Genomic DNA, 14,868 nt, shown 5'->3' on the forward strand with positions numbered 1-14,868 from the left:
TGTAAAAGCAGACACAGGGCCATGTTCCAGGAATGGTTGCTCCTAATGGTGTCCCTCTGCCCGTAAGAAATGGATTAACTGTGTTCACTGCTCTGTCCTCTTTGTAAACACACGGACCCTGTAAAACACCTTAGAAGGTTTCCCGTCTTTCAGGATTAAAACAGTTGGTACTCGGCTATCCCTGGAGGGGCTCCCCGCTGCTCCGTGGTCATGGGAGGAGTGGCACGGCTGTCGTTCATTGTGTTAAGCAGGGTGGTGTCGTCCTTCTTTTATGCTCCTTTTTCCTGGAGGCCTTCTTCTGTGGGTCTCAAATTCCTAAGGGCAGGGACCACGTCTGACTAGTCCAGCCCTGTGTCCCCAGGTTGCTCAATGACTGAACGAAGTGGAAAGACAGCTGGAGTGCGGTAGGAAACTTCTCTGTGTGAAGATACGGGCTCACGTACTAACTTCGTGACCTTGCCAGACTTTCTCTGAACCTCGTTACTCATCTGTAAGAGGAGAGGGCCCATTTAGGTGAACTCGAAAGGTCGGTCCTGAGATCCTAACAGAATTGTTTTAGAGAAGAGACTTATAAAAGGCACCATGTTTCTGGAGTGATCAAGGTCACCTGGGCCCCGCCACCGAGTCGTTCGCTGTAAAATGGTTTCTTCGTGTTGTGTGGTTTTTTCCTAAGTTTTTTAGAAAAGGACATGGATCCAGCTGTGATGAAACGCAGCAGACCCCCGACGGTTGAAGGAGGCTTGATCTGCCACATGGACTTTCACTGTGGCTTTGATGCGCTCCATAGAGGATATCGGACTTTCCCGTGGGAGGGAAGGTCGGCCAGAGGGAACGCTTGTGTTTGTGTCTGGTGAGCCATCTCCCTCTGTGCGCGACCCTCGCCGCCGTGTCCCTCCCGGAAGATTCAACCAGGCGGCAGTCAGTCAGCGGAAGAAACACTTTTCTTTTTATTAACCCACATGTGCAGTTTTCCAGAGTGACCTACAGATGAGTTGTGGGCTGGGCTGGCTGGTGACTCTTTCCCCATGTCACCCCCAGCACAACTCGTTCCTGAGCCACGTGGCAGAAAACAGATTCGGCTTCTACACAGAGTCGCTTGTTGGGTCACAGATCATACAGGACAAGCCATGGTTACATTAGCCTTCATAAATTGTGGCAAATCAGCCTGGGCTGCAGCGCAATTTACCTTTGTGCTGTCTGAAGTAAGCCCTTGCTAAGCCTCTCGGGAATGTAAACGAGTGAAGGTCTTGATGAACTGGAGAACGGACTGTAGAGGCCTTGAAGCTTTGGGTGGTTGTTTATGTCTGGACAGATGCTATTAAGTGCAGATTGGCCTCGACCAGACACTAGACCAGGCCAAGCCGGACTTCTGCTCAGAAATCCACGCAGTTTGTGTTACCGCTTATCCTTGAGATTATAAACTGTGTGTTTGAAAAGGGCACACGGAAACCATACGCACGCTAATGAGGCTTCGACACTGCCTTCTAGCAGGTGGGTCCTGCCAGAAAACGGGAGTCCTCTCCAACTTTGTGGGCTTCCTTCCCTTTCCAGTAAGTTCTGTCCTCCTGTCCTGCCTCTTAAAGGCCCTGGCTCTCCTGTCCCCAGCCCCCTCTCTGGCCAGACCGTCCCCCACAGTCACTAGAGACATCCTCCTGTATCAGTTACTGTTGACAGCTAACAATCACCCCGAACCTAGTGACTTAAAACAACAGTAATCATTATGTCCGGTGCTTTCCGTGGGCCAGAAATTCAGGAGGGCTTGCTTGGGTGGTGGTTCTGGCTTGGGCTCTCAGGCAGCTGAAGCTGGAAGCTGGAAGAGGGGCATCTGGGGGGCTGGCCGAGAGTCTCATGGTCCCTCCGTGTGGCTCTTCTGTGTGGGCTGGGTTGGGCTTCCTCACAGCATGGCCGCTGTGGGGCCGTCGAACTGTTTACGTTGCAGCTTGGGGCTCCGAGCCCAGGTGTTCAGCAAGCAGGGTGAAAATGAACTGTCTTTTATGGCTTGGCCTCAGAAATCACATCATCAGATCTGCTGTTCTCTGTCGATAGAAACAGGCGCCAAAGCTCTCCCATTTGCAAGGAGGGGGTGTGTAGACTCCACCTCGCAGTGGGAAGAGTGTCAAAGTCACTCCCCGTGAGAGGAGCATGCCGGGTGAGAGCTCTTCTTTTCTTTTTTTTTTTTAAAGATTTTATTTATTTATTTGAGACAGAGAGAATGAGAGAGCCAGAGAGCACATGAGAGGGGGGAGGGTTAGAGGGAGAAGCAGGCTCCCCGCCGAGCAGGGAGCCCGACGCGGGACTCGATCCCGGGACTCCAGGATCATGACCTGAGCCGAAGGCAGTCGCTTAACCAACTGAGCCACCCAGGCGCCCGTGAGAGCTCTTCTTATGGCCATTTTCGGACAATGTAATCTGTTTAACCTTCTGAGACGCAAGGCTGTTCCTGTCATTCCTCTGTGGAAGAATCTTTAGGGGCTCCTAATCCCTCTGAAGAAATAGATTTTAAAGTTTTCAAGGCCAGAGAACATGGCACAGAAGGCTTACCTACAAAGGAGACACCACTGCTGGAAGACAGGAGGTCTTGGGCCTGGGCCTGGAGCCTACTTAGAAAACTGCTGCCCTCTGAGCCGTTTGTGGGGAAACCAGCCTGACTGTAGGCCCCTCGAGACAAGGCCCTGGTCACCTCCCAGGGCCGCACCTTCCTCCTGCGTGGGCCTTGCTGTGCACGTTTCTCCCACTGGGTCTGCAGAGCCGACACCCGCCCCCCCCGCCCGTGTCTGTGCATCCCTGGGTGCGTGCAGCCAATGATAACCAGCTCAGGTACCCTTCTCCTGAGAAATCATTTGAGGTTTCCTATACTCCTTAGTATCATCTTTACTGTAACTTTGTTCGCTTTGTGGATAGGTGTGTTCACTGTATTAGACTTTATCACAGGTTGGGACATGTCCTGTCCTTTCATTTCTGCCTAGGGCTGAATAAATTGTTTGATGAGTATTTCCAAAGTGGTCTGTGCCCTCTACTTCATTTAATAGGGCCGGGTTTTACTGCATGCAAATGATGGACAACCCTGGCAGGTGTCTGAATTCCCTAGGGGATTTTTTAAGCTGTAATGTTTTATTCAACTTACTATTCTGAAAAACTGTTCTGTTTTAGTCTGTTTTAACGGTTGTTTTACTTGTTGTGGGGTGATTGAAGCAGTTTTGTGCTTTTTCTTGAAGTCATGTGAAAAACTAGCAGAAAGTGAAGCTTTTCCTAAATTGGTTTATATGCTTAAGTGCACGTACGCACACACAACACCTACCCCGATCCCGTAGAGCCTCACCAGGCTAAAGTGGGGTAACCGTCCCCTCCTTATTCTTTGATATCCTAACAAAGACTCTTCCTTGATTTTTTTTTTTTTAATATGAATTTTGACCACAGCGTTAAGTTCCTGAAGACAGGGACTTTGTTTTATTCACCATTCAGCATCAAAAACCATTCAGTATCAAAAACAGTGCTTGTCACCTAGGAAACACTCAAGTAATGATTGAATGACTAATTGAATGGGCAGCGAACTCTGGAGAGTGAAGTGAAATGGATCATTCTTTGCCTATTTACCTTTCAGCCTGGAAACCACCACCCGTGGGAGGTAGATCTGGTGAAGCACACTGTCCAAAGGAAGGGTCTACAGACGGGAGCAGTTCAGGGTTTGAAGGAACCATCCCAGGGAGAGCCCTTAGTCACGGGATGACTGTCCACACAATAAATAGAAAGCCTGTTAGGGGCAGGAACCAGGGTGGGAATCTCACCCCCGCCTCCCACCCCCACCTCCCACCCCTTCCATCACTGTCTTTCTGGGGTCACCCCTGTTATTGCCCATAGTCCTGGAGCATCTGTGTTTTCTTCACTCTCCGGTGCTGTGTCCTGTCTGGACCCCTCAGGGTTTGGGATGACTCCCAGGTGAAGGGCTCCAGTTCACTCTAATTTTAACTTTTTACAAGCTGTCATTAAGCTTCACCATGTTGCTTTGCTTCTGGGTAGCGTTTAGTCATTTCTTAATTTAATGATAGATGTCCTTAGCCCTAGAAATTTATAATGAAACATTTCCAATTAGAATTCATTGGGATTAATGCAAAATAGGAGTTAGAACATTTTGCAATAGTATTTATTTAGTGTTCTCAAATAGATCCATTCAGACAGAGGACTATGGGGGAGGGAGCCTTTATGCCTCTGGCGCCCTTGGGGGCAAGGCTGTGAGCAGTATACTGGTTTGGGGCGTGTGAGCAGGCTCCATGGGAGGTGGATACAATATCTTTTCATGTTGATCTTTCCCAGCCAAGTTAGGACTCGCTCTTCCTAGATAATACACTGCTCAATTTCTGGTTTATCTCCTCCGACTCCCTGTATGTTCTGGGTGAAGGTTTCAGTGTAGCCAGGTTTACTTCTGTCTGATTTTGCTTTTGTTCTCAGGAAGATTATTATTAATATCCAGTTGAGAATATCTCTGAAGACCAGAAGTTTTTAGGGGTGATGAGTGGTCTTTGAATTAGAATTATATATAAATTGTTTCTGTGAATGTGCGGTTTTCTGGAGCCTTAGCTTTGATCAGAGTCTGGGAATCTGCAGTCCCCCAAAATGATTGTTTTATTTTTAGTTTTTAAAAAGATTTTAGGGGCGCCTGGCCGGCTCAGTCTGTTGAGCGTTTGCCTTCGGCTCAGGTCATGATCCCTGGGTCCTGCGTTCGAGCCCCACATTGGACTCCCTGCTCAGCGGGGAGCCTGCTTCTCCCTCTCCTGCTCCCCCTGCTGTGCTCTCTCGCTCTCTGTCAAATAAATAAAATCTTTTAAAAATTAAAAAAAAACCAAAAAACTAAAAAGTTTTATTTTCTTTAAAGTAATCTCTACACCCAACGTGGGGCTCGAATCCACAACCCCGGGATTAAGAGTTGCATGCTCCACCAACTGAGCCAGCCAGGCGCCCCCAAAACGAGTGTTTTGTTTGTTTATTTATATATTTATTTATTTTAGAAAGAGTGAGAGCATGGGTGAGCAGGGGGAGGGAGAGAGAGAATCCCAAGTAGACTCCCCGCTGAGCATGGAGCCCGATGTGGGGCTCGATCTCAGGACCTTGAGATGATGACCTGAAACCAAGAGTCGGACCCTTCACTGACTGAGCCCCCCCCCCAAACTGGTGTTTTAAATCAGGGTTTTCAGACTTGACTCTGGCATTTGGGGCCAGGTTGTTGGGGTCTGTCCTCTGCCTTGTAGAATGTTTAGAAGCATCCCTGGTCCCTGCCCATTAGATGCCAGTAGCTCTTCCTCCCCCAGTGAGGACAACCAAAAGATACCTCCATACATTGCCAAATGTCTCCTGGGGGTTTGTGGGGAGGGCAGACTCAACCCCAGTTGAGAAACACTAGTACGCACCTTTTTCTCAATAGACATGATTTTTTAGTTTTTGGTTCACGGGAAAATTGAGCAGAAGGTACAGAGTGCCCATATATTCCCTGCCCCCACACATGCATGGCCTTCCCACTAAAAACAGCCTTCCCCACCGGCGTTAACAGCTGCGGAACATACACGGACACATCATAGTCACTCACTCCGTAGTCTCCACTAGGATTCACTCTTGGTGTTGTACAGATTGTGGGCTTGGACAGATTTATAATGATGCACATCCACCGTGAGAGTAGCATGCAGAGTAGCTTCACCGTCCTAAAAATCCTCTTCCCCTTCAGTCCCTGGCAACCACTGATCTTTTGACTGTCTCCATAGTTCTGCCTTTTCCAGAACGTCACATAGTTGGAATCATACAGTATGTAGCCTCTTCAGACTGGCTGCTTTCACTTAGTCATATGCATTTAAGGTTCCTCCATGTCTTTTCATGCTTGATAGCTTATTTCTTTTTAGCGCTGAATAATATTTCAGTGTCTGGATGGACTACACATTGTTTATCCATTTACCTGCCGAAGGACATCTTGGTTGCTTCCAAGTTTTGGCAGTTGTGAATAAAGCTGTTATAAACATTTGTGTGCCAGTTTTTGTATGGAAATAAGTTTTCAGCTCCTTTGGGTAAATACCAAGGAGTGCAGTTGCTGGATCGTATGGTGAGACTATGTTTAGTTTTGTAAGAAACTGCCACACTGTCTTCGGAGTTGGTTGTATACCATTTTTCGTTCCCACCAGCAGTGAGTCAGAGTTCCTGTTGCTCCACATCCTTGTCAGCAATCAGAGTCCTGGATTTTGGCCATTCTCATAGGTATATAATGGGATTTCATTGTTGCTTTAATTTGCATTTCCCTGGTAACAAATGATATGGAGCATCTTTTCATATTCTTTATTTGCCATCTGTAAGTCTTCTTTAGGGAGGTGTATGTTTAGGTCTTTGGCTCATTAGTTTACATCTTTTAACTAGTTTGGAATCATTTAGGGTGTTCTCTTCCGGCACCGTTGTGGGGGTAGGGGTGGGGATACACAGCTGTTATGGAGTTTGAGCACAGAGCTCCAGTTTATTTTTTTATTTTTTTTATTTTTATTTTTTAAAGATTTTATTTATTTATTTGAGACAGAGAATGAGATAGAGCATGAGAGGGAGGAGGGTCAGAGGGAGAAGCAGACTCCCTGCCGAGCAGGGAGCCTGATGTGGGACTCGATCCCGGGACTCCAGGATCATGACCTGAGCCGAAGGCAGTCGCTTAACCGACTGAGCCACCCAGGCGCCCCAGAGCTCCAGTTTATAGCAACAGGAAAGATTTCAGGGTTGGGTTGAGTGGGGCAAATGTTGTAATATATATATATATTTTAAAATGTTTTTAAAATATTTAAAACATGTATTTATACACATACACAGAAAATGCTCCCAAACACATACCACTGTATATTAAGAATGTCACAGATACTGAGTCATTGCAACAACCCTATGACTGTCCCCATTTTATGGATACATAGAGGCTTGGAGAGGTTAAGAAATTTGCCCAAGGTTATAGTTAATGAATGGCAGGACTGGAAATCGAATACAAGTCTCTCTCGTGGCAACTCAGTTTGTCTGTGTCCTCAACCCTTGAAGGGGTGTGAGAATGTCTTCCCATGCCAGCAGGCCAGACTCTTGTCACCGTGGCATCGGCCGGCATAGAAGGCATGGCACCAGCAGGGAATTCATGGTTGCTAGAATGTGTCACCAGACAGAACAAGTGCTACACCATTTCTGGGGGGAGTGAGTGTGTGTAGCCACTTTGTTGTGTATCCCAGAATAAATTGTCCCTGATAACCACCTTCAACAGGGGGCAGGTTTGTTGTTTCTTTTTAAAAAACAGCCTGCTCTCTCACTGTCTCTCTCCGTCAAATAAATAAATAAAATCTTTAAAAAAATAAAAAATAAAAAAAACCCAGCCTGCTCTGTATGTCCAGTCAGTTACATGGGAATGAAATAGCCTCCAGTTAATTTGATGTGTTAGTTCTTTGGTGAAATACAGAGTGGGTCCTTGTCCCATAGCCTGTTTGTGGTTAATATCCCTGGAGTGTAGATGGTCGTATTCAAAGGTTCTTTTTCATTACAGTCGATTATGGCATTTCCAGGATTATTTTATATATTTTATGAAGATTCTTTAGCGTGTTGATTTAGGTCTTTTGAAGATTCTGAGATTGGTCTGGGCATGTGAGAACGGTGCCTCTGATGGGATTGTCGGCTGCCTCAGCTGTACTTCTCAGGGTGGCGGTGGGGAGCGTGCCATGGTCTTCCCTGCTCTGCCGCGGCCACCTTACTCACCTTTCTTGTCATACCTCCTGAAGTCTAGCCTCTTGTGTCGCAGCCCGCTGGGCACTGAATTTACTCTCACTTTACCCCCACTCTGTTCCCTCCTCCTCCTCCCGCCTCCATTGATCACATATTGATGATGACTGGCGCGTGGTGGCTCTGAGTAAATATTTGCAGCCTGAATGTCCAGTGAGGCGAGTCCTGGGAGCACACAGTGTGGTCTTTATCCTCCTGGGCCCCTGCAGCAGCAGTGACCCCAGTTTGCCGCACTTGTCTACTCTGCAGCTGGAGCCACCTCTTCCACCGGAGATGCTCCGGGTCTCAGTTGCCTTTGCAAGGGACTGGCACGTGGGGACACGTCCCAGGCTTCAGTTGAATGACAAGCACTTTAACCTTGGTGCACATCTTGCCACTTGTTCTTTGCCTGGCTTTGTCCCTGGCCTGGAGCTCATCAAGGAACCTGGCTCGAATGTCCAGAACAAAGCCTAACTTGGCTCGAATGTCCAGGAGAAAGCCTAACTTGCTGCTCGAGCATGCTCCCTTGCAGGGCCGATCAGGAGGTAACACATTTGCATCTCCCGTGGTCCCGTTGAATTGGAAAAGGAAAGCCGAGGAGGCTTTGAGGTGTGGGTGGAACTCCGGCCCGCTTCCCACTTTGAGTATCTTCCACACATCTCCACGTGAGATAGATGGTGCTGTCACAGAGCTCGTCCCCCCACTCTCCAGGAGGTGTTGGAGGGCCCACTGTGGGCCTGCTTGGTGTTAGAATATCTGCGGGGCGGGGGAGAATACCCTGGGCAAGCTGAAACTGCAAGGACGCTCCCCCTGTCCCCCCCAGATTTTATTTATTTGAGAGTGAGTGAGCACAAGCTGGGGGGTGGGGGAGGACAAAGGGAGAGGGAGAAGCAGGCTCCCTGCTGAGCAGGAGGCCCTTGACGAGGGGCTCGATCCTAGGACCCTGAGATCATGACCTGAGCCCAAGGCAGATGCTTAACCGACTGAGCCACCCAGGTGCCCCAAGGATGCTTTTTAAAAAGGGGTTTCAGTGTTTCTATTGGCAAAATGACCTAGATACTTCTATTTCTCTCTTCACAGAGTGACCAGCAGCTGGACTGTGCCTTGGACTTGATGAGGCGCCTGCCTCCACAGCAAATCGAGAAGAACCTCAGTGACCTGATCGACCTGGTACGAGCTTTGTTCATATGGTTTCGTTTGGGCTGTGGCTCATAATTGATTGCCTCTGTGTGCCTTTTTCCCATGCGGTGTTCCAAACCCAGAAGAAACCTTCCACCACCACCACCACCCACTTCTGAGAGTCCTCCCTGCGGTTGTCTCTCAGAGCCAGCTGGGTTATAAAAGTCCAAGATAGGAGCTCAGAAGTTGATCTCTGTCCCCTTGCCCCAGCTACATGTTTTCAGTCTCCAGAAGCTTGCATTTCAGCACGGGGAGGAAGAGGCCACACACACCCAGTGGGCATTCAGCAGTGCCTGGTGCCAGGCTTCCTTTGTTTCTTTGCTGTTGTGGAAGTCCCTCCAGCCAAGACAGTACAAAATCTACCCTATAAAATAGTTCACGGGGCTTCACTTCTTTGACCAGTACAAAACACAAAAGTCAGCTGTCAAAGAGCTCATCACATCTATTTTTTAAATCTGTATTTTTTTAAAATTCAGAATAACTGGTCTCAAAATGATGCCTCAGATTAACTGGCACCATAATATTACTTGAAATGTCTCAAAATATTTAAGTAAAATCCATAAAGCGATGGAAAATATTGAAAAGAAGTAAGATAAGCTAAAATCAGGCCCCAAGAGGCCAACTGAGTTACTAGCTTATTTGGCCAGTGCGTTCCGGCTCTGGTGCCGAGTCCTCTGTTGTGTTCGCTGCACCCCTGTCTCCTGGGATGTGATGATCCGCTGCCAGCCATGACTCGGTGACCAGGTGTCTTTTACAGTAATGGTTTGAAATGTGTCCATATGCTGTAGTGATGCTTCATTCCACCGTCTGACTTGAGAGCGATGGTACTAGGAGAAGCATTCTTGCCCGAGACTCGTGTCATTCAGAGAGAGGACTTCGCAGCTGTCCGTGGCCTGTCGTCACAACCCCGCGTGCTTACAGGCACCGCCGGATGAGGGGGGTGAACGCGCCAGCCTGTGCCAGTGACACGCCCCCCAGTGCGGAGGGGGAGGTTTCTTGAGGTCAGTGGCCCTCGTGATGGGAGGAAGGTAGACTTAAAGACGTGATGGGTCCCGGCTGACACGACGACGTGTGAGGTGAGTGTGAAAGAAGAGAGCGTAGCCTGTCTTGTGTGCGGAATGGGGTGAGAACCAGAGCCAGGGAGGCGCCATCAGCCCCCGCAGCGGGCTGAGTGCGGGCGAGGGCTGTGGTGGCAGGCCCCGTCTGGAAGAGCAGTGCCCCCTTTGCCCCAGCTGCTCGCCATTGCCCTGTGGGAGGACGATCCTCTGTGACTTGATTTCCGACTTGTCTGGAGAAGCCGAACTTTTGGCGTTTGAGTGAGACCGCCTGGTTTTTCAGCATCGGCCCAAACACGGGATTGGTTAGATCTGGTTTTGTATAGCATGTGAGTTGGGGGATGGGGCGGGGTAGGTGGGGGGTGTCGAGCGAAAGCAGTCTTTGCTGGGAAACCTGACGTACACAGTTGGACAGTCGCAAGGGGTCCTTGCAGGTCAGAGGGAGGGCTTGAACTTGGGGCGGTGGTTATTGTCGCCGTCCCCCACTCGCTGAGCCTGGTGCGCAGCGCACCGTGCTGTGCGGTTTGCTTGCTTGGCCTGATGTGACTCCCAGCCCTACGGGGCAGCGGCCTGGGGTGTGCTGTGTTGCTTCACGTTTCTCTTGGTCAGAGAGTTTTGCTTGATCGTATGTGGCAGAGGCGGGCGAAGGCTGATGGTGGGATCCGATCCCTAATTGGGTCAGCGGCAGAGGCTTCTTTGTCTTTAAACTCAGCATGAGAGCATGCTTGGCTGAGTTTAAACCTAGTGTGCCAATTTAGCTATTACTGTATTTTGGAAGTCAACCGAACAGAGAAGAAATGGTTGAATTTTTCTCAGGAGAGCCTTCTTGGTGTTTAACAGCCTGTTTTGTTCTTATGGCAACGGAAGTGTGTTTTCTCTGCGATCCCCCTGGTCAGTCTTGATCTCGGAAACGGGCACAGAGCTGCTTTTACAGGAACCCGCTCAGCTGCTGCCTCTGCTGGGTCTGGCACAGGTACTTGGGCCCGGCCGGAAAACCGCAGCCCTGATGGTGAGTGAGGGAGAACCTTAGGAGCTGTCTCTCCCCTCAGCCACACACCGGGTGCTCCCCCAGGTCGGCCCTGGCATGCGGTTGGCAGAGGCTCCTTGGGCCCCGCTCGAAGTACCACACTGTTCCTGTCGCTGAGGGGGGACGTGCTGTGTGGCCGCCCACAGGTTACCGTCAGAACGCACTGCCTTTCCCCTTGCAACTTTGTCTTCTGCAGAACGTGGCTGGAGAGGGGGATGGAGGCAGACCCAGGTTGCAGGTTTGACAGCCGACAGATGCCAACACCTGCCGTGTGCCCAGGACTGAGCTGGACGCGGTGGTTTGTGTTAGTGCTTCAGCGGGTTTTCACAGTCCCCCTTGAATGTACCTAGGACCACTTCACCTCTTTTGTATGACTGAGACCCTGAGGAAGAAGCCAGGCAGCCCCAGGAGTCCCAGTTCCTTCTGCAGGGGTAACTCTGCTGGGCCCCTTTGCGTGACTCGCTCACACCCAGAACAACAGATTAAATGCGGTGTGTCTTCCTGACGTGTCCGTCTGAACTGTTAGGGGGCAAAGTGTTAAATAATTCATTAGTAATCTAAAATACTACAACATCTGTTTTATGGAGAATAATTTAGAGTTCCTGTAATTAAAAACAACAGCAGCAGCCCTGGAGACCTGAAAGACAGCCCCTCCTCAGAGCCGGGCCACGTGGGATTAGCAGTTCACTTTTGTCCATTGCTCCGTGGGGGGGCTGGAGAGGCGCCGACTGCCCCTCGCCAGGTTGTGTGGAGGCCAGCCTTGGGCCCCTTCTACCTCCTGAGGCTGAACAGGAGGCCATAGTAGATTCCCATCATCCAGAATGGGCTGGGGAATCGGTGTTCTCATTAATTTTTTAATTTGAAGTATGATGAATGTCAGAATGGAAATGGAGCATGGCTTTTCGCCGAATTAGGATCTGGTAAAGCACACCTCGTTAAAACTCTACTGACATGCTTCAAAAGCCTCTTTTTGATTAATGGCCTTGCTTCAAGGTCCCTGCTCTGCACCGTAGTGTATGAGGGGCGTTTGGGCTGGTTTTGTACAAGGTCCTATGACCAGTCCTAGAAATTACTTCTTTGAATGTTTTCCTTTCGTTGCTGCTATTTTTCTCTTTGCCCTGGGAATGACGGGGGGGGTTTGTTTTGTTTTTAACTGGGTCTGCAGAATTCCGTCGTTCTTCCAAGAGCTGGTCCAATGGTGAGTGTGATGCTGTGGCTCTGAAGTTCACTTGCAGTTTTATTTCTTCCCAGAGCTGTGATTGCAGAAAACTCCCACCATCCTGGGTCCATCTAGGAGCCGTGGGTCCAGGCCTTTGTTTCACGTAATCTGGGATCAGTCAGATGTTTTCAGAGCAGCGAATGCACTGCTCGGTGCAAATTGGAGTCATTCCTCCCATGCTCACCTGCCTCAAATAATGAAGGGGAGAGGGTTGTTTTCAAGAAAAGTCTCCAATTTTAAGACTGACAAGAATGTTAGGATTTGCCAGCATTCTCCATGAAGGGAATGGCCACGCTTAGATGTTGGAGCCAGAGAACCGTAGGGGAATTTATCCGGTCCACCAGCGGTCCAGTTAGAGTCATATGAAAGAGAAATGCGGCATATGCTTGGCAGCCAGGCCAAGGCAGCCCAATTTATCATGCCAGATGAGCTTTCCTTCTTCTCTTTTCTTTCCAGCATCAGAGCTTTTGCTGCCTTGGGATTATGGTGCATGCTGGGATTGGTGGGAAATGACCTCCTTTGTAGATGGCCAGAACATCATTTTATTACATATTAATCCCATTGTACTAGAGTGAAGCCAGCTGAAATCCGTTGTTAAGCCATTTCAAAAATACCCACTTGTCCATGTGGGCCAAGAATGATATGATGTTTAGATGCTCCCTTGGCTTTCTACATTTTGACCTTCTATGGTTTTACTCTGCATACTGGCAGTAATAGCCAAAACTTGGCTGGGCTGTATTTTGAGCCCTGAGCTGAGGAAGGAGTTTGTTTCTGCAAATTGGCATCCAGCAGGCCATCCGTCCTTTGCCCTTTTTTTTTTTTTTTTGAAGATTTTATTCATTTATTTGACAGAGAGAGAGAGAGAACAAGTAGGCAGAGAGGCAGGCAGAGGGAGAGGGAGAAGCAGGCTTCCCGCTGAACAGGGAGCCCGATGCGGGGCTCGATCCCAGGACCCCGGGATCATGACCTGAGCTGAAGGCAGCGGCTTAACCGACTGAGCCACCCAGGCGCTCGTGTCCTTTGCCCTTTTTAAGAGCAGACCAAAAATAGCCCTAAATCTGTTTAACCAGTCAGGAGAGTCTTTGCCTGCAAACGTTAGTTGTTTCATTTTTAATTTGTTCTCTTTGCTGTAGCCACCCAAAGGTCCAGCTTGTGGATGTCCCCAGACCTTACTCAAGCGCGGGAGAGGGCATCAGCTGGGAAAGCCCCTGAACCATCCTGGCCAGGCCTGTGGGTTAGAGGTGCTTCGACCAGGGAGCTGAGAAGCGTGGTCGGTTTTCATAGCAGCATATCCCTCTTCTTCGTAGCAGCCAGAATTGCCCTCCGAAAATAGAAAGGGACAGCTGGGTGCGGGGTTTTGCCCTGCCGGTGTCGGCAGGACCTGTGTTTCGAATGGCTTGCAGAAACCATCGACCTCTTGGCAGCGTGAGGGCTGCCGGGAGCATGCGATTCCTCAGGCCTGACCGCTCAGAAGGCTGGGGTGCACGGGGTGTACTTGGGCACTGGGGGCCCAGCAGATAAGCTTTAAGTCTCCAAGAACCTGCACTCCGTGAAGCAGCTGGGAGAGCCAAGCTCCACACATTTGTGATTGCTGAAATGAAGGCGAATATTGTATTTAACGGTTCATTAATATTGTTACCTGTCTGATTTTTGCTAAGCATTGTTACTCAGTTTTCAGTCTTTAATGGCGGAACCAACGAGTTCTGGAAATTATTCTCCCAGTGGTAGCTGTGTGGAATGAAGTACCAAACGCAGCTCTGTCCCCAGGCGATGAAGACGTGCTGGGCGTGGGGAACAGGGTCCTGCAGGCCAAGATGATCCAGTTTATCTGTGCTCAACAGTGAGGAGGCTTGTGTTTTCTTCCTGCCTAACTTGCCACTTAACCTTCACCATTTAAAAGTGGTCTCACACTGGCATTTTTTCCTCCTTTGTTTCAGAGGCGACATTTAAAAGGTCTTCTCCTTTCTATTTTTTTTTTTTTTTTTTAGATTTTATTTATTTATTTGACAGAGAGAGACACACAGCGAGAGAAGGAACACAAGCAGGGGGAGTGGGAGAGAGAGAAGCAGGCTTCCCGCGGAGCAGGGAGCCCGATGTGGGGCTCGATCCCAGGACCCTGGGATCATGACCTGAGCTGAAGGCAGATGCCCAACAACTGAGCCACCCAGGCGCCCCGGTTTTCTCCTTTCTAAAGGGGTCTTAGCTTAAGTGGGTGACAAGTTAATGGATTCAAGCCCACATTTCCTGAGCACCCCCTCTGAGTCAGGCACTGTGCTCAGCCCTAGGAAGAAATGCAGTGTTTATTCCTTGGTTCTCCTTCCACAGGAGAAAATGCCAGGATCCTAAAATTTGACCCCTGATGAGAATGACCTTGGCTGGGTTCTCAGCCCATTGGTCTTCACTGGCTCATCAGCTCCAAGGAGGGCTGTCAAAAGTTACTTTTTCTACAAGAATTTCACGTCCACTTTTGGTCGAATGCTCTTCCAGGTGCTGGCGATACAAGATGAAAGGCCTGGCTCCATAGAGCTGGCATTTAGTGGAGACTTTAGGGAAGACTTCCAGAAGAAGGAAGACTTGGCCGAGGCCAGCTTGGCGGCACTCGGTGTCTACCAAGCAGATACCTTGCCGGCACATTTGTTTGTCTT

General features: G+C 49.3%; 1 protein-coding gene across 5 annotated transcripts in view; it reads left to right on the forward strand.

Annotated features, from left to right (window-relative positions):
• CAPZB (capping actin protein of muscle Z-line subunit beta) overlaps window positions 1–14,868 on the forward strand; it is a 131,261-nt gene that overhangs the window by 51,725 nt on the left and 64,668 nt on the right. For all 5 annotated transcript variants that reach the window (XM_035019623.1, XM_035019625.1, XM_035019620.1 and 2 more), the window contains exon 2: window positions 8,824–8,913. In XM_035019623.1, coding sequence (XP_034875514.1) covers window positions 8,824–8,913 — 90 coding nt within the window. The remainder of the gene's footprint in view (window positions 1–8,823; window positions 8,914–14,868) is intronic.

The sequence above is a fragment of the Mirounga leonina genome, unplaced genomic scaffold (genome assembly GCF_011800145.1).
Source record: "Mirounga leonina isolate KUSES-001 unplaced genomic scaffold, KU_Mleo_1.0 Mir_173, whole genome shotgun sequence".
In the NCBI taxonomy this organism is placed as follows: Eukaryota; Metazoa; Chordata; class Mammalia; order Carnivora; family Phocidae; genus Mirounga; species Mirounga leonina.